This window comes from Perca fluviatilis, chromosome 1 (assembly GCF_010015445.1).
Source record: "Perca fluviatilis chromosome 1, GENO_Pfluv_1.0, whole genome shotgun sequence".
NCBI classification, from domain to species: Eukaryota; Metazoa; Chordata; class Actinopteri; order Perciformes; family Percidae; genus Perca; species Perca fluviatilis.
Genome location: NC_053112.1, coordinates 43,521,673 through 43,542,287, shown reverse-complemented (window position 1 = coordinate 43,542,287; position 20,615 = coordinate 43,521,673). Strand labels below are relative to the sequence as shown.

Below are 20,615 nucleotides of genomic sequence, written 5' to 3'. Positions count from 1 at the left end.
ATCGGTGCATGCATTGTCTTAGTCCGGCGCTGCCGCCGCTAGCTTAGCTTAGCGTAATGAATGGAATCCTTTGTTGCCGTTTAGCATGTCATGAGTAAAAGTGACCCAACAACAACAAAAACAAAACCTAATTACTTCTTGTGGCCTGCGTATTCACGAGTAAAAACAGCAATACAGATTAAGACTAATGATTTCCTAGGCAGATATTGACTATTATTATATTATTTATTATATTATTATTATATTGGGACTATATTGGGTGGAAGTAGGCTACAGCCAAAGCACTGCTACTGGGGCACAGAGATATCTGCAGCCCGCGGGGCCCTGCGGCCGGCACAAGGTTACTGTTTTACCGAAATGCCGCTGCCCTGACAAGACTTCTCCAATTCACAAAAATTTATGAAATTGAAATCAGTCAAAAACTAATGTTTTTGACTGATTGCTAATGCGTTGTAAGACCATAGAGTATGTGTTATATAAATGCCATGACGATATTCAAAGTGTAAATATACGCAATGTATGTTGAAAGTCTAGCCGCGATGTTTCCCCATTGGAATGAATGGCAAACAGAGCTATAGCTAGCTTCCTCCTAATGAGACCTCTCCAATTCACAACAATGGATTAAATTGAAATCGGTCAAAAACGTTAGCTTTGTAAGACCATAGAGTATGTGTTATTTAAATGCGATGACGAAATTCAAAGTGTAAATATACGCAATGTATGTCGAAAGCCCGTGGAGCCCCGCGGGCTGCCGATATCTCTGTGCCCCAGTAGCAGTGCTTTGGCTGTAGCCTACTTCCACCCAATATAGTCCCAAGTCAATATCTGCCTAGGAAATCATCTAGTCTTAATCTGTATTGCTGTTTTTACTCGTTGTGAATACAATACACAGACCACAAGAAGTAATTAGGTTTTGTTTTTGTTGTTGTTGGGTCACTTTTACTCATGACCTGCTAAACGGCAACAAAGGATTCCATTCATTACGCTAAGCTAAGCTAGTGGCGCCGCCGCTGGACTAAGACAATGAATGTACTGATACAAAAATGCATTTGCCCACCTATATAAATATAGAGGAGACGGTGAATCACCCTTTTTCAACAAACGGTGGCGTATTCCTTTAATGGAAAAAATTAAATGATGCCTACAATGTAAAATTGATCACAAAAGTAACTAATCAACTTTAAGTATATAAATGTGATTTTGATTGGCAATTTTACAGATCTTTGTGTACACTGCAAAAAAATCACACAATCAATGAAAAATGGTTATCAACCCAAATAAACAAATTTTATTATTACATTCCATCTCTCACCTTTCTTTTAGTCTGCACTTTATTATATCACCCCCTGATTGCTCTAGTAGAAAAAAAATGTTGCGCCTGTTCTTAAGTCTGCGTGAGGTGCCCACATTCTCACATCACATTTGTCCTTTATAAATCACATTTTTTTGTGGGAAATTGTGTGTGTGTGTGTGTGTGTGTGTGTGTGTGTGTGTGTGTGTGTGTGTGTGTGTGTGTGTGTGTGTGTGTGTGTGTGTGTGTGTGTGTGTGTGTGTGTAGAACTATGTCCGTGTGGTAGAGGTATGGTGGGATGAATATAAGGACTACTTCTACGCCAGTCGTCCTGAAACTCTCACTCTAGCCTATGGAGACATCATCGAGCTTAAACGCTTCAGGTATAACAAACATATAACATGCATACTTTGTATTTATTTCTGATAAATGTAAAGACTTATTCTTTTGTCTTATTTGATCACACTTTTCCACATCTCTGAATTTCTCATATATTTGCTTGTTACACACCTTACCCTGTACACTGTCTGATTTTTAGGCTGTCCCTGACTAAAGTTGACAATTGAGAGATCATACTGTAAAAAAAGTCCACTGAGTACACTTCCAAGGGGAAAAAAGGGGACTGGAGCACACTGAATGATTTGCAGCCTTTAATTGTGCAAACCAATCTTAACACCACTTTGTCTTCATCAGAGTCAAAATGGACAAAGGCAAATGCATAAATAGTTAACCTAGAACAGGTGTATAAGTCTCATTTGATAATTGGTTGAACAGGATTTCAAATATATTGTATAAATTAATCCAAGGGTGGGAATTGCCATAGTCAATGTCCAAGTGCCACAACCCATGCACTACAGTCCCATCAGGAACAAAAGAACACATGAAATTCTGGCTTATGTTGGACAAACAAATAAAATAGCTTTAAAGATTAAAACAAGCAACACACACAGAAAACATGGATTATGCTATTGCTCGATATTATGCACAAGCTAACTGTAGCTCTGCAGCGTCATTAAAGTTCTGGGGAATAGAAAAGATGTCAGATATCCGCTCTGCAGAGAGGCATATTGGGTCATATTCGTAACACAGTTGAGCCCTTTGGCCTAAAGGAACAACTGAATTTGTCACATTTACTCTAATTACACGTGATGAATGCAGTACTTTATCATATCTGCTGCGGTTTATGAAATATTGTATGGAGTATTTTTTATACCAGTACATACCATTTGTTGTCTGAAAATTTAGAACAGTGGTACCCAAACCTTGTCACATGAAAGACTCCTAAACGGACACAAATTACATCACAGATCCCAATTGAATTAGATTTCATCCCAAGATTGCCCATCTTTGAATTTTTGCCACCAGATGTTTTATTACAGAAAGTTTAATAAACCCATGATCAAAAGGGTATTTCACTTATGGATGGAATTATGATGAAAATTTTAGGGAGAAGGTGATTCCCCTTTTACTCTGTACCCCCTGGAATCCCCTCAACCACTTCCCTTTGGGAAACACTGAGTTAGAACATTGTGCAAAGCCTGCAGGTTTGTTCTTGATGTGACTTAGTGCGGTGTGGCTTAGTGGGGTGTGGCACTAAGACATTGACTATGGCAACTCCCACCCTTAGTGTCCAGTATCCAATAGAATTTGAAATACTGTTCAACCAATTATCCAATGAGAATTGCACACTATATACTGTATGGGTTTGCCTTTGTTGATTTTGACTCTGATGAAGACACAGTGGTGTTGAAATGTCTGTTTGCACAATGTTGCAAATAACTCAGTGTGATCCAGTACCCACCTTTTCCCTAAGAGGCTTTGGTGACCAAATAAAAACAGTCTGCTTCCAAATTCTGACAGTGTCAGAAGTTACAACCTAATTATCACACTGTGACTGCTGCTGTGGCTCACGATCAGAGTATTGCATGAAATGACACAGAATATACTGGTGAGCTAGTGTATTGCTAGAAAATGTTTTAAATAATGTTTTAAGTAAAGTATCACTGTAAAGAAAGAGAAGTCTGTTCACTTGACATTAAATAATCTCAAATCAGAAGATACATTTACAGACATACAGGCATTAATAGTTTTTGTTTTCATGTTCGTGTCAGTTTTGAAATTGGTCACAGTATGTACTCATGCTGTCCATTTATGTATGCATTTAAAAATATGTCTTAAGCCTTGTATACTACTTTAGACACACTGAATATTCTTTATTCTCTTCTTTTTCTTTTCAAATAAGATGAAGATCCATGCAATTCCTTTCTCTATTTTTTTAAAATTGGTTAGAAATGAAGACATAATTAGCTTACAGTCAAACTAAGTTCACTGGTTGTGAATAATGGTTTGCTGTTTGTTGGCTGGACTTTTTGTCAGGGAGGAACATCGATGCAAGAGCTTCAAGTGGTTCATGGAGGAAATAGCGTATGACATTCCACTGTACTACCCTCTGCCTCCAAAAAATGTAGAATGGGGAGAGGTAGGCACACAGACACACACTCACACACAGCACTACAGTACTGTTTTTTGTAATATCCTGTGCTATAAGGCTTTGTGTGTGTATCCTGTCCATGTGTTTGTAGATTCGAGGCTTTGAGACAAGTTACTGTATTGACAGTATGGGACACACCAATGGAGGCAATGTGGAAATTGGACCATGCCACAGGATGGGGGGTAACCAGGTAATGAAACACACACACACACACACACACACACACACACACACACACACACACACACACACACACACACACACACACACACACACACACACACACACACACACAGTGTCTCATGTGGTGTGTTGCTTTGTCTCCTGTAGCTCTGTTCAGTCCAGATGGAGATGGTATTGATATAGTTAGGTTTGGTTGTTGAAGAACAAGACAATTGAACTCCATGTCCCTTAGTAAAGAAGTGCTTTTTCTTATTCTGTCCATGTCTCAAGTTGCCAAGCTCCATCAGAAATCCTTAATGTTTACACTAGAAAACTACTTCTTGTATAGGAGTATTAGTTGTTTTTGTCAGACAGGTTATTTTCTTCAGATGCCAAAGTATTGGTGTGCATTGCTGTCTACCAGTCTTTTTTTTTTTTTTATTATTATTATATTACCAGTCATCATTAGAGTCTCAGTTCTTTCTCATCTTATCCTACACATGAGGAGCTTTTAAAGGGAGATGCTGTCAACCAAACTATTCAGCAACAACAACACCACAACAATATTGTTTAGTTAAGTTTTTACAAAACCACAAGGGGTGGAACAGGACATGTATTCGTATTGAACCAAAACCGTACGGGCGTCACGGTTCGGTGCATGAATTTACACTGAGAATACACAGTATAAAAAAAACTTGCGTGAAAATTAATTAATGTAATGCAGAACTACTGTTAGATACATGTTTTTATTTTTAGGGACATCTAATCTGTAGCCCCGCGTGTCTAATCTGAAACAGACAAACACTGCAGGGAGGTAAACAGTCACAAGTTGGATTTATGCGCTCTGCACCAGACTGGTGCCGTGTACACAAAGATTGTAAACCCGGAAACCGAGCCCAGCTGCCGCCGTGCGGAGCGGACGTGCTTCACCTCCACGCGGACACAAAATTAGACTAAAACAAGCATTTAAAATGCGTGCTAATGACTTACGGTGAATGTAAGTGCTGTGTGTTATCCTCTCCGGTTAATGTGTGAAGACTTCACGGCGCCGCTCGTGCTTCTCCGGTCTGGTAAATGAAGGATGTGGCAATGGTATGCCTGTCGCACTTAACAGCAAGAATACTTTCTTTTATCTGTTGTGGGGGAAGGTCTCGCCTAAGTAGATTTATTTATTTTTTGTTTGTTATTATTCTATGTAATTTGCACTTTCATAAATAAGAGATGCTGTATTTTCAGTTTAATAGCTGATTGTCTTATTTTGTTTACAAGTTCCTGATGGAGTCTGGAGATGATGTGGGGTACTTATTGTTTACTGTTTACATCTTACTTTACACAGTTCAGGCTGTTGCAGCTAGCTCAGGGGAGAGACTGTATGACACTAGGTGGTACAGCCTGAGACATGCACAATCAAAAAAAAAAAAATTCCTTCTGCATTTTTGTTTTGCTTTTCCCTCCATTGTACCGAACTCGTACCGAACCGTGATGTCTGAACCAAGGTATGAACCGAACCGTGACTTCGGTGTACCGTTCCACCCCTAAGGGTCTGTCCTAGAAAGCAGGTTTAACAAACTCAACGCCACAGTCGACCTTTGCCTCCACTAGTTCTTGGCCATCTGCATGGTGTGTCAGGGCCTTTGAGTTGTCAGTACACCCGCTTTCTGGAACAAACCCCTGCTAGTTTTGCCAGATAAAGATTTGAATGGCCTCAGGGCAGCTAGTACTTTACACTGGACTCTGTGATGTGTTAATTAGTGGTGTGTGTCTTGTGTGTGTGCTGTGTGTGGGTGTAGTTGTTCCGTATTAATGAAGCCAACCAGTTGATGCAGTATGACCAGTGCCTGACTAGAGGAAGTGATAATTCAGCGGTCATCATCACACACTGTGATCAGAACCAGAACACTGAGTGGAAGTACTTTAAGGTGAGACACACACACACATTCACACTAGACAGAAAGTAGAAAGTATTGGGATAGAGAAAAATTCACCCACTCTCTCTCTCTCTCTTTCCCTCTGCTTATTCAGGATCTCCATCGATTCACTCATGTACCAACAGGTAAAATCTGCACTATTTTTATTCATTTTCATCAGTGTCACTGACAATCATCATGTCACCAGTGGAAGGAAAATTAGGAAGCCTTAATTTCAATAAAACTGTCAGTCTTTAATGGTGTCATACTACTGCTAGTATGGTCTGTAAAGGGTTTCCACGGTGGTGGAAAACCTGATAAAGTCATGGAAAAGTTTTGAGATTTTGTCCATGAAAATGTGTGGGAACCCCTTTTTGTAGTCCTTCTGGTATAGTTAGAGGAGAAAACACTGCCACCTGATCAGACAGAGCATGAAGCAACCACTAGGCACATAGAGCCTGTGTGTAGTTAAACTTTAGTTAACACAGATATATCAGTATTAGCAGATTAGTAACGAGAACTTGCAGTACAGTAAGTTCAAGTCTCAAGTTGAGTACCTCTAAACACAAACCCCTTTGGAAAAACTCCACTTCCAGGGATCCATATGGGAGGCGGGGATTCTGAATCCCTGTAACAACTGCTAATAGTAATGTTCATCTGTGTTCTCCTAACAGGGAAATGTCTGGACCGCTCCGACCTGCTCCACAAAGTCTTCATATCAGACTGTGACAACAGTAAAACCACCCAGAAATGGGAGATGAACAACATAGTGGCTGTCTGAAGACTGAACAACTCGCACAAAGAAAACCACTGGAAGCTTGGAGAGAAACATGGTGGCTGTTTGAAGAGAGACACACACACAGACACAGACACACACACACACACACACACACACACACACACCAATAAATACATTTATACTACAAGTTTACAGATATATCAAGCTGATACTGTCCTTTAAAGAAAAAAAAAAGTTTTTTATATGAGCCAGTCAATATCAGTGTACCTCCAACATGAGGGAGTTAAAATGTCCCAATTGAAAAACACAGAGTATCAACTATTAACAGTTTCAACCCAAAAGTTGGTTGGTACTGTTGGTCCATACAGTCATGCATTCTACAGACACATAGACACTCCAGGTGACAGAAGAACTGGTTGGTTGGAGGCTGAAGCTGCTGGTCCTCCGATTGACCTGTTGGATAAACACTGAACTAAGACATAGGGGACTCCGTCTCTGTCCTTCTGTTTCTGTCTGTTGCTGTCCTTCATAGTGGTTGTGTTTACACTGTCTTTCTTTTTTGTTCTTTTGGTCTTTATTTAAACCACTAAATTGATTAATGAAATTAATCACATCAACTCTGACTATTGAACAGTCACGCTCTTATTAGACCTTTTCAATCAACCAAGGAGTCCTTTTTAGTGGTGGAGGAGTGTATGAAACATCAGTGTGTTTTACTAGGTGTTTTAACCAAGTCTATACATACGCTGGGGGCATAAAATGGCTCCCAGGCTGAAATAGTTAGTTAAAATAGGATGTCAAAAACTAAGCATTTATTTGATATATTAAAGAAAGATTCAGATGAGCCAAATCTGTTTATAGAGCAATCATCCTGGCATGTATGGAACAATCAACATGTAAAGATTATTTCTCTGCACGGTCCTGTTCAGTCATCTGCTTCGCCAATAGGCCAATTTTGCAATGTCAGCCAAAATACATACAAACCTTATTCTGCGGCCAGGGAGAGGCCATCCTCAGATGCCAATGAGATGTAAGTAAAGCTCCAATAGGCACATAGTAAACAGGCTGGACACTGACATATTCTAATATTGAATTGTATTTGTTTTTTCTTCACATTTGCACTCCAGAGTTTGTGAAAGGCATTCTTAACATCCCCAATTAAAAATGCCACCAAACTTTCGAAAGTATGACTATGGCGTAAAATGCAGAAGGATTATTTCAAATGAAGTACTCTATTGGTATTGGTATCACTTTAAGGCTACTGGTATCGTCCTTTTTTAAACGATACCCAGCCCTACACGCAATGCTTATGTCCTACATAAAGCTTCATTCATCTCAAGTCCATTCCCGCGATGCCATGCCTGAAACCATCCCACCTAGAGAAAGCTTTCAAATGCACAATAGCATGAATAAAAGTAACTTGTCTTTCTTTTGTTCAATTTGATTAGTTGCCATTTACTTCAATTCATTTCTATTGGTTTGAATTCCTTTTCATCAACTTCTACAAACACAGAGATGCTTTAGAGTTACTTAAACATGTTAAGGAGAGCACATTTTTAAGAACAGTGATCTGACTGATAAAGGACTTATGAACTGCCTTACTGACAGTCTTGATCAGTAATTCAGTAGCTGACCAGTTATCTGTGATATAGCTACTGCCTGTCTGAAAATAAAAATATGACACTGGGTTGTTTGGGTGGGGATTGATACCAGTGAGAAATACACAGCTAATGGTGGGGAAAACAACAAATGAAGAAAATGTGGGTTTTTTTGGTTTGTTTTTGCAAGGGGAAGAGGGTTTGGTGTAAAGGTGATCATGGATGCAATGTTTTGTACAATGTAAATAGATTTCTTTGTTAAGATGATCATGATGTATTTTGTGAAGGGCCTTGAATGATGTAAATATCTAACTTATAGCAGAAATTTAATAATATGGGCTGAACTGTGGGTGATTGAGTGAATAAAAGACCTGATTTTTACTACCATCACTGTGTTTTCTCTTTGATATTGTGATTTCATTATAAAGCTTTTTTTTTTTTTTACTTATTTTTTATTTTGAATATTCTTCAGATCTCCTTTTACAGCAGTTACTATCACTCGGAAGTAATATCCTTTACAAGGGGTCATAACATTCATACGCTCTTACATACATGGTCAAGTCCACAGGAGAACATGTCCAAAGGAAGAGAAGAAATAAAAAAATATTTAAACATAAGCAACATTGAAAATAAGCAATGTAAACAGAACATCAACTTAAAACAAAACATGGGTTGTATACAGGTTCACCTGGCAGATATAATCAGAGTTTTAGTTCTAACAGTCCTCCATCACGTCATTAATGGTGCCCATCTTTCAATGAAAAGTTCCCTCTGTAGTCTCAAGAATATGTAATTTTTTCCATAGTGTAGATATTTCTTAAAATTGTTAGCCATTCAGCTTGGTTTGGCGGCTCCTTTTTAAGCCATTTTATTGTAATCGTTTTCTTTGCTGCTACGAGTAATATCTGCAATAAATACATCTTCTTCCTACTGTGTACCACACCTGGTGTCATCCCTAGAATTGCTATCAGAGGGTCTCTTAGCAGATCAACATTCAGTACTTTATTAATAAATGTAAAAATGGATTTCCAAAAGTCATCTAAAAGTGGGCATTGCCAAAAAATATGCGAGTGAGTAGCCATTGTCTCTCCACACCCCCTCCAGCATTGACCTGATTGATTCAGATTCATTTTAGCCACAACTTGTGGTGTTCTGAAAAATCTGTTATTTATCTTCCATTGAAATTCCTTCCACAAATTGGCGTTTGTAACTTTGTGGGCCTGAGTACATATCCCCAACCAAACTTCCACACTTATTTCAAGCCGCAACTCCCTAATCCACTTGTCTTTCACATAAACTTAATTATCTTTTGTCATTGAGGCAATGATTTTGTAAACATTGGTTATTGGTTTCCTCATACGTTCTCCACCTTGGATTTTTAATAGATACTGTTAAAAAAAGGGAGGGCTCTATTAACCTGTTCCAGTTTGGCTGTTTGAGTATGAAGCTCCTTAACTGGAGATACCTCAAAAAAATCTGTTTTTGGCAAATTAAAATCTGTTCTCAGTTGTTCGAATGATTTGAAGTTGTTATTACTAAATAATTGGTTCAAAGGTTCAAAAGTTTCCAATTTTTGAATCCTGTATCTAGTCTCAGGGGAAGGAAATCTCTAGGGATGCACCGAATATTCGGCCACCGAAAATTTTATCACCGAAACAATACGGCCGAAAATGTTGTGATGACGCAAACAGAAACCGCGACCTGCACGTGTGTCAGTACCCGATCCACCTGCAAAGCGTCTCCTAAGCAAAGAGGTTGAGACGGACCACGGAGTGAAAACAATGAAAAGTACGCTCTTAGAGTCTATCAGCACACGTTTCAGTGAGATCTATTCGGATCCTCTGCACTTCATCGCGACTGTACTTGATCCGCGTTATAAAGACCATTACTTGGATGCGGAAATAAAGCAGGGCGCACGAGAAATGATCCAGGCCGCGATGGATGCGGAGAACCCGCGTGGAGACGGAGACGGATAACAATAGGTAAGCTATTCTGTTCTTAGGCTACTATATACTGTATGTGACTATCAGATTGTAGCCATATTTCTGCTTGATATTTTTTTTATTAAACTTTAATATTAATTTATACAATTGCAATGCCTTGATTTTAGTAAAGTTAGTACACAGTCATAGCCATAAATGCAATGGTACTAATAATTGGCTTAGTTTCTTTCGGTGTTTCGGTTTCGGTTTTCGGTCTTGGTTTCCTCTTTTTTCGGTTTTCGTTTTTTTCATTTCGGTGCATCACTAGAAATCTCCAATGTAAGTAATTGAGCTCAAAACGGAGAGATCGCCTGTCAGCTTAAACATTTGTTGTATTTCCTTCCAACCTACACATGTTGTGTTCGACCATTCTCCCAAAATCTCTGGTGGATTTAATCCTATTAAAGGGGATCACCACCAAAAGCATATCAGGACTGTAACTTTTTTCCATCCTGAGCCATCTTGTACTTGTGTCATCTGATAACCACACTATCATTGCACGTAGTTGTGACGCTAACCAGTAATGCTTGAAGTTGGGTAGGCCTAAACCCCCTTTAGTTTTTGCTAGTTGTAAGACTTTATACCTGACTCTGGGTCTCCTACCCTGCCATATAAATCTTGAGATGAGACGATCTATATGACTAAAAGTAGATTTAGGTGGAGAAATTGGTAGAGTTTGAAAAAGAAAGAGGAGCCTTGGGAGAACATTCATTCTAACAGCTTCCACCCTGCCTATTAAAGTAAGAGGAAGGTCAGTCCAGCGGTTCAAATCTTGCTTAATTGTATCTATTAATTTAATATAGTTACTTTGATATAAACTAAGGTCAGGGGGTATATTTATTCCCAAATATCTAATTCCTTCCCTGGGCCACCTAAATAAGAAAGCAGATTTCAACTGTGGGGAAACTAAATTGTTCATGGGGAGTGCTTCTGTCTTAGCCACATATCCAAAGGTCTCAGTACATTTCATTAAATTTGGGACAGACTTTGTAGGGTCTGAGATATACACAATTACATCGTCTGCATATAGCGACAACCTGTGTTCCTCTCCGCTCACCTCAATACCACTAATATCTGTGCTATCTCGTATTAACTGTGCAAGGGGTTCTATACTGAGGGCAAAAAGGAGAGGCGAAAGAGGGTCCCCCGGCCTGCAACCCCTCCCCAACTGAAATTTTGTGAGAAGCACCCGTTTACCCTTACTGATGCATTTGGAGATGAGCATAGTAGTTGGATCCATTTAACAAAGCCAGGACCCAGACCGAATTTCCTCAAAACTCTAAAAAGGAAAGGCCAGGAGACCCGGTTGAATGCCTTTTCGGCGTCCAGAGCCAGTGCCATACATGGCACCGGTTTCGATTTAGCATAAGACATAACATTCAGTAACCGACGTATATTATCAGACAGCTGGCGACCAGCAATAAAACCTGTCTGGTCTGGGTGCACTAGAGTCGTAATAACTGATTTAAGTCTCTTTGTCAGTATGGAGGTCAATATTTTACAGTCAGAATTTTGAAGTGCTATGGGTCTATATGTACTGCACACTTTAGGGTCCTTTCCCTCCTTATGAATAACCGAAATTATTGTCTCTTTCCAATTTGGGGGGAATTCCCCCTATAAAGCATTTTTTAAGGCAAGAAGTTGTCGATTTTCATTTTGGATCTTCGCAATCCTAGCTACGGCATCTTTAAGTGGTCATTGGTCGCTGAAACGGAGGGTCTGACCTCCCACAATTAAACTGGTTGAGGCGGCAGATATGGACTTGACTCCTGTCAAAGAATCAGGCTCCAGAGGAGAGTATATAGTTAACAGAGCTTTATTTTGAGTTGCTGTTGTTGTTTGTGTTGGTGTTTGTGGTCTACAAGAAACAAAGATAAATACAATAAGAATATCAATTTAAGCTGCAGTATAATGATGCCAATGATAAAGGAGCTATACTAATAATTATGAATGTTGTAGGAATCAACAGTGGCTAATATAATTACTAAATTAACTAAGCAGCAGCTATAAACTTACAGTGGACAATAATATTAGCTGTAGCTGTTACCAATGTTACAAGCAGTGGTGGAATGTAACAAAGTACAAATACTTTGTTGCTGTACTTAAGTAAATTTTTCACGTATCTGTAAAGTAGAATCAATAGTGCATACTTTTGACTTTTACTTTGTTACATTTTGCAGCAATTATATATACTTTCTACTCCACTACATTTCTACAACGTTCCGTTACATTTTCTGATCAGTTTTTCCCCGTTTGTCTCACCAGTGAAGTTTGGTTGCCATAGATATACATGGGGAACCGCCGATTCTTCATCAGCTTCCAAGCCGCCTCCGGTGCTCCAGATCCTGGGTGCAGCGCCGCTGTCCCTCGGTAATACAGCCTCCGGTAAAAGTGAAAATGAAAATGTTTGTTTTCTTATTATTCCCTTTTTTAAATCATAGTTGCCATCTATTTCTCTCCACAGCGTTGTTTACTTCTCCACCATGGCTGCGTAAGACGCATTCATATCTTATTTATTTGGCTGGACCTCTTCAGCCTCCCCATTTACGCTGCTTCACACACTTACGCTCCCATGGTTAAAGGAAATAAAACCATCTTAACCCTCATGCCCTCCTCGGCCATTTTTGTACATTTTTCTCAAGTTTTTTTTTTTTTCATTTTGTGATCATTTTTGCTGTGTTACTGCTTATGGCATGACATTTTGTAGGAACCTTTCTTTTTAGTCAAATTTTTTAAATCCAGTGTGTTTTACTCTTACATGTTTTTTATACTTAAATTATTAATTTTGTACCCTCTGGACACCTTCGAGGCAAAAATGGCCACGCACACATATGTTACGTTATTAAATCATCATATATCAATATTTTTTTCTGCTTTTTTTTCATAAATCACTTAAACAACTTCTAATTTAATCAAAACTACAAAACATTCAATCATTTTCAGGATTTTAACCCTTTAAATGCCAGTTTATTTATTTGAAGTATGTCATTATTTATAAAAAAAAACACAAAAAATGATTTTTTTTCTCCATATAATGAATAATGTGTAGATGGGGCTTTGGTGGGGATTAGAGGCTTGGATATGTCAAAAATAAACAACAAAACTAATTTGATTGCATTAGTATTTTTTACATAGTGCCAGATACTCCCTTTGGACACCTTCGAGGCAAAAATGTCCATGTCCAAAAAACTGTTATTAAATCATCATATATCAATATTTTTTTCTGCTTTTTTTTTTCATAAATCACTTAAACAACTTCTAACTTGTTCAAAACTACCAAACATTCAATAATTTTCAGGATTTTAACCCTTTAAATGCCAGTTTATTTATTTGAAGTATTGCATTATTTATTACAAAAAAACACAAAAAATGATTTTATTTTTAATTTTTTCCATATAATGAATAATATGTAGATGGGGCTTTGGTGGTGATTAGAGGATTGGATATGTCAAAGATAAGCAACAAAATTATTTGATTGCATTAGTATTTTTTATGTAGTTCCAGATACTCCCTTTGGACACCTTTGAGGCAAAAATGCCCCATTGACTTCCATTATAACCACATGTTTTTATCTCACTGCCTTTACAGTATAAACCCATGCATTCTGTAATATCAGCATTTCATTTTGGTCATATTTGACATTTTTAGATTCAACCATTTTGCCCTTGTAGGCCGATGCATGAAATCATTGTATTTTTGCAAGTTATATTATGGAGCGAGTGTGTGTGTGTTTTTTTTCTTTCTTATTTGCATATTATTACAAATAAGATCAAGAGAATAAATCTTTATGCAAGCACTTTTACTTTTAATACTTAAAGTACATTTAAAGGTCCAATGTGTAGGAATTTCTCCCATCTAGCGTTGAGATCATATATCGCAATCAACTCTCTCGCACCACGCAGGTAGTTCAAAGTACATATTACAGCTACGGTAGCCTTCATGCTTCAAAAACACGCTTTCAATATCCTTTTTCTTCTTCTGGGTGAAGAAGAAGACTCCTGTTCCTGAAATTTGGATTTTGAATATGTGTGGTCCTCCATGTTTCCTTTTCTTCTTAAAATCAGGTACTTTTTACTTTAACTCAAGTAGGGTTGTCATTGTGGTACTTCTACTTTTACTAAAGTAAATATGTCTCTGGTTATTTGTACTTTTACTTAAGTACTGAGATTCAGCTCTTCCTCCACCACTGGTTACAAGCAAGGAGGTAAGCATCTCTCCACAACGCGTACCTCCTATGGTGCCATTTTGATGCTAACAAGCCATCACCCGCCGTTAGCATTCCATTGATTGCCATTCATTTTGACGTCACTTTAACAGCGAATAACTACATCTGAAGACTTTATTTGTCCATTGTTTATTTCTAAAAACACAACATGTATAAAAGGCTCCCTTACCTTGTATCTCACATTATGGCTCCGTAGCAGACGTTTTTGTAAAAATAGGCTAATGATTGTGTCATAACCACACTATTTACTGTCGCATAGTAGAGGAATTACCGTATAGTACAGAAGAAGCTCGCAGGCAGTTTCGACTTACATTAGCTGTTTAAGTTAAATTACTAATGTTAACTAGCATTTTAGTTAGCAATAATTAGCCTGTGCCTATGTTATCTCCTTACATATACCTACGCTCTGTGTCTCTGCAAGATTGAGAATGATTGAGATTTCTCTTGGCACAGCTACCAGAAGACTTCCAACTTTCAGACAGGTTGCTCACGTCACATATACATCTTCAAGCTCAGTTGGAGGCTGGGCAGTAATGCTCATGTAGCACTTACTACGAGTAGTAGATGAGTTAGGACCAGGCTCTAGGTTCGGAGGAGCAGTTTGTAACTAAATAATAATACCCCAGACAGGAAAGTAAGTTTAAATGCCAGCTTGTTTATATAAAAGAATAGGAGGGATTTAGAAACAGATTGAAATAGTAAATGGTACCAAATAACACAGTTTACATACACACATTCACATAACATGGACACAATAATTGCACTTAAATGCAATCTATTCAAGTTTGAACCTTTCTTTTGAATGGAAAAGAAATACTATATTTCTTATCTTCAGTTTGATTCAAGATTCATTTGGTTTCAAGAATGACTTTCAACTTAAGCTAAATTAAAGTTGCCCCTTTAATTTGCTATTTAGTTTCTATTATCTTGAGTTAACTCTTTAAGTTCTAATCTTAGTAGTAAGTTCTTATTTCAACTTGGATAGGGCTAATTTAGAATCTATGTTATTTCCCTATTAACCTGCTACACCAGTGAGCTACTGAACTAAGCTTCTGTAATAGCAAAACCCATTTACCAGTTTGGCCAGTAGCTACATGGAAAATAACACAATTAATGAAAAATCAAATATAACATTCACATTTAAACAAAACGAAAAGCGGTGAATTATATTCAACACACAGTTAAATCTTAATCAGTCTCTTTTCAACGAGTGCAAAAATCTTGCTAGCGACCACGTTGTGCAGTCCATACCAATCCCGCGTGGTGTGACGCAGAAGAAAAAGCGTTGTCAGTTTACAGTGAGTCCGCTCTTACCGAGATCCCAAGTCCATCAAACTCCACTCGTATCAAAGAAATGTTGCAGACCAGTCCTACCGCAACCGGGATGAATGAGTTGGTGTCCTTGTACAGCATGCAGGTGAACCACACGGATGCAATGTGATTGTCAGTCGAGGATCTTCTCACGGGAGGCTCGCCATCTTTACCATCTGCTTGCAGCGTATAACGTGGCTTCAAGCATTCGAACAGTCACTTTTTACTTTCGCTTAACTTGCTAAATAACAGCGAAATAAACCACAGTCTACCTGTGTGGACATAATGTAACGTAAAACACTTCAGAAAATAAAATATGAGAACTTAAAGCAACGTTTTACTTTTACTTCTTTACTCTTGTTTCGCTCACTGGCTCAGTAACGTCTTTCTCCTAGCGTTTTTTTCATGCACTGCTTTCTTCCTGCAACAGGAAGAGCTACAGCCATTATGATTGGCTGATTCAACGGCAGAATCTTAAAGTACCGGAACACTTTTTTTAACATGACAAACTAATGGAATGCATTACTACTAAAACTTGGATATTCATTTTAATCTTATTTAACCTGGTTAAATCATGAACTTTATACCTAACATTACAAAATTATTTTGCACATATTTCACGGTTATTATTCAAACTGACATTAATCTGAGCCATTTTAATCAGGATTACACCCTCCCCTCTTAAATCTATGCAAGTCCCTTTGCATATGGTAATGGGTCAGACTATTTCAGGTTCAGGTAGAGGTGTGAAACTAGGCTCTACAAAAGATTTTGTGATAGCTGTACTTAAACTTTGAAATAAAGCTTGGACAACAGTCACTAAGGGGTTCCCTAACTCAGGATATGTCAGTTTTCTTGTCGGTTCTCTTTGTCTTGAAGATCTTCTCAATGTATCCATACTTTCATCTCTATCAATGCTCTCCTCACTGATCTCTGTTTCTCTTTCTGCACTGTCTCCATTGGGAACTCCAGATTCATGTTCAGTTTCAGTTGTTAGTGTTTCAGGTTCCATTCCTTTCACAGGTCCGTCTGCTATTTGTTCAGATAAACTCCCCTTTTCAGGCAGGTCACTTATGGTTATGGGTTCCTCTTCAGGTAAGTGTTCTTCCTCTTGTAAAGATGAACTTCCAGATGAGACTTCGCCAGATTCCTCCGGAACACTGTGGGAAACTGCTGCAGTATCCACACAGGTAGGCTCAATCGATGAACTGGACTGCTCTCTGTTATATTCCTGAGTGGAACTTGTGGATCTCGAGACTAGGTCATAAAAGGAATATGACATAAAGTCTGTTTCTTCGTCAGATTCTGGTTCTTGCTCGTCAGGATCAGGTTGTGGGTGTTGACGTGTACTTGGCCTTTGAGGTTTGCTTGAAACAGCTACAGGTTCTTCTTCAGGAGCTGGTAAGAACCCACATGGTAGCAGGAGGTCTCTGTGCAATGTCCTGAGGGGACTATCTTTGTTCTCTGGCTTGACGGTATAAACTGGAAGGTCTCCTTTGCGGTTAACCACGACATGCACAGTTCCTTCCCACTTGTCAGCCAGCTTGTGTTTTCCCCTTAGGCGTACATTTCTGACCAATACACGATCACCTGCACTTAAGGTAGATTCTGTGACACGTCTGTCAAATATGACTTTGTTCCTTTCCGCCGTCTTAGCAGCATTCTTACTGGCAAGTTGGTAACTCTCTTGAAGATGGGTTTTGAGAGCTCGTACATACTGGGAATGAGACTTCTGACTGCCATTGTTCAATGGCACATTGAAGGCAAGATCAATAGGCAACCGGGGCTGCCGCCCAAACATTAGTTCATACGGCGTGAACCCGGTTGTCTCATGTTTAGTGCAATTATACGCGTGCACTAATGGCTTCACAAAATCTCGCCAGTGGGTTTTGTCTTTAGCTTTGAGTGTACCTAGCATACTTAGAAGTGTCCTGTTAAATCTTTCCACAGGGTTTCCCCTTGGATGATACGGAGTTGTCCTGATTTTTGTAATGCCTGCAAGATCACAGAGTTCTTTGATAGTCTTAGACTCGAAGTCTGGTCCTTGATCGCTGTGCAGTTTTTCAGGGAAACCATAATGAGTTATGAAGTTTTCCCACAAGCATTTGGCTACGGTCCGAGCCTTCTGATTAGGAGTTGGAATTGCCAATGCATATTTTGTATAGAAATCAGTGATCACAAGAACATCTTTAGTATTGCTTCGGTCTGGTTCTATTGACAAGAAGTCCATACAGACTAACTCAAGCGGTCTTGTAACTTGAATGTTAACCAGAGGCGCAGCCTTCTCAGGTGGTGTCGACAGACACGAAAACAGCATTGATTTATCTTCCTCTCAACATCAGTAGCCATTCTTGGCCAAAAGAATCTGGATCGTGTAAGGTCAAGGGTACGATCGAAACCGAAATGACCCATGTCATCGTGAAGGCTTCTCATTACCATATCTCTGAACTTCACTGGTAAGACGATCTGGTATTGGGTTTCTTCACCGACCTGCCTTTTCCTGTAGAGAATATCATCCTTCTTCTCTAGCTTGCTCATCTCTCGCAGAAAGATGGGAAGGTCTGGCAGTTCTTTCCTAACAGCCGGAGGAGGGGTTTCCCCAGTTTCCATTAGACGGATGATTTCATAGATAGCAGGATCAGCTCTTTGTTGTTGTTTCAAATCTTCCTCTGAGATACTGGATATGACAGGAAAACCATCACAGTGCTCAAAGCTGTCTGGAATAGCGTTAGCCGACATGGCAAGAGATGCAACCAGAGGACTGATGGGGCCATTTTCATTTGTGTCTACAGGAGGGCAGACTAAATGTTTCTCACAGACTGCACTAACAGTTCTGCAGGAGATTCGTGTGACTTCGTCAGACTCAGGTAGGTGGTGATGTATGAATTGACGGATTCGCTCCTCCTCTTTCTGAGAGATTAAGTCATTTACAGGTTCAGCATGTGGACGTCGCGAGAGGCCATCTGCGTCGAGATTGCATTTCCCTGCTCGGTACTGAAGCTGGAAACTGAAGGTGGAGAGGGCAGACAACCAGCGATAGCTTGCTGCATCCAACTTTGCTGTGGTAAGCAGGTAAGTTAAGGGGTTGCTGTCCGTGACCACTGTAAAAGGGACTCCGTATAGGTAATCAGCAAGCTTTTCTGTTACAGCCCATTTGAGTGCCAGAAATTCGAGTTTGTGAGCTGGATAACGAGCTTCACTCTTTGACAGTCCACGGCTGGCATAAGCTATAACACGCATCGCTCCCTCCTGCTCCTGATATAGTGCTGCTCCTAATCCAGTTGTGCTTGCATCCGTGTGTAATACATACGGCAGCTTTGGGTTGGCAAATCCTAACACTGGAGCAGTGGTGAGCTTGTCAATGATGGCCTCAAAAGCTTGTTGACAGTTGTCTGTCCACCGCCTTCCAAAAGGCTCTTTTGGCTCGAAGTATTGGGCAAGATCCTCTTTTGATCCTTCACTCTTTCTAGGTGGCGGGTACCCAGCAGTAAGATCATTTAATGGCTTGACGATCTTAGAATAGTTCTGGATAAATCGCCGGTAATACCCAGCAAACCCTAAGAATGAGCGTAGTTCTTTAAGATTTCTTGGACTAGGCCAGGTCTTTAGGGCCTCAATCTTCTCTGGGTCGGTTTCAACACCATGCTGCGAAACAATGTGTCCTAAGTACCTCACAGACGTCTGGAAAAACTTGCATTTCTCCAAAGACAGTTTTAAACCGTACTCCTTCAGACGATTAAGGACGTGGAGAAGACGGGTTTCGTGTTCTTCAAGAGTTTCTGAGAAGACTATGAGATCGTCTAAGAAGACCAGAACTTCTTTTAGGTTGATATCCCCCATGCACTTCTCCATCAGCCTTTGAAATGTGCTGGGGGCATTAGTTATGCCCTGGGGCATCCTGTTGAACTCCCAGAACCCCAATGGACACACAAAGGCTGTTTTGGGTTTGTCAGCTTCCTCTACTTCGATCTGATAGTAGCCTGACTTAAGGTCTAGAACAGAGAACCACTTCGAGCCTGTGAGTGCAGAGAAAGTCTCCTCCAGGTTAGGCAGTGCATAGGCATCCTTGATAGTCTGCAGGTTTAACTTCCTGTAGTCGATACAGAGTCTTACGTCTCCATTTTTCTTCCTAACCACCACTATAGGTGAAGAGAACGGCGACTCTGACTCCCGGATTATCCCTGCCTCACTCAGCTCCTGTAGGTGTCTCCGCACTGCATCAAGATCTTGGGGACGTATGGGTCGAGGTCTATGCTTAAAGGGGGTCTCGTCACTCAACTTGATTTGGTGCTTAACTTTGTCTGTTCGACCAAAGTCTGTGTCATGTAGAGCAAATATTTCTGGCATAGTGCATAGTTTATTCTCTATTCTCTCTCTCCATTCAGCTGGAATTGGGGAGCCATCAAAGTTTAAGTTCAGTTTTACACTTTCAGAAGACTTTGGGGAACTACTCTGGTGTGCTGCATCTGTTGGGCTTCGCTTATCCTGAATAACTTCCTGCAAGGCATGTATTTCAGCTATGACACTCTTTGCTGGGATGATTATGTCATGCTTGCTTTCATTTCGCAACACTACTGGTAGTTTCTTAGATGGGTTGTCAGGTAGACTAAGTAAACAGCTTGTAACTAACATGCCTCCAGGTAAGGAAGACAATGAAGGAGAGTCAATTACAACCCACCGATCTGCAGTTTGGCTGTTAACATGAGCTAAACCCTCTATTACGCGGCTTTGACCAGCTGGGACAACTGTAGGGTCTTTCCCTGATAGCCTCACTAGTCCTAAGCTACTGTTTTCTTTGTGTTTGTTTCTTTGCTGCATTATTTTCAGAACAACTCTACAACCATATGGGAGTGCTTGAAAATCTGTGCTTGTACCAGAGTAATCCTCATACACTAAGTCTAAGGTGTTA

At 39.6% G+C, this 20,615-nt stretch overlaps 1 protein-coding gene across 3 annotated transcripts in view; it reads left to right on the top strand.

The window, feature by feature from the left end:
• galnt7 (UDP-N-acetyl-alpha-D-galactosamine: polypeptide N-acetylgalactosaminyltransferase 7) overlaps positions 1 to 8,575 on the top strand; it is a 32,490-nt gene extending 23,915 nt beyond the window's left edge. For all 3 annotated transcript variants that reach the window (XM_039788782.1, XM_039788860.1, XM_039788936.1), the window contains exons 10-15: positions 1,559 to 1,674; positions 3,668 to 3,770; positions 3,874 to 3,972; positions 5,735 to 5,863; positions 5,967 to 5,997; positions 6,526 to 8,575. In XM_039788782.1, the coding sequence (XP_039644716.1) occupies positions 1,559 to 1,674; positions 3,668 to 3,770; positions 3,874 to 3,972; positions 5,735 to 5,863; positions 5,967 to 5,997; positions 6,526 to 6,632 (585 nt within the window). In that variant the 3' untranslated portion in view covers positions 6,633 to 8,575. The remainder of the gene's footprint in view (positions 1 to 1,558; positions 1,675 to 3,667; positions 3,771 to 3,873; positions 3,973 to 5,734; positions 5,864 to 5,966; positions 5,998 to 6,525) is intronic.
• The last annotated feature ends 12,040 nt before the right edge of the window (positions 8,576 to 20,615 follow it).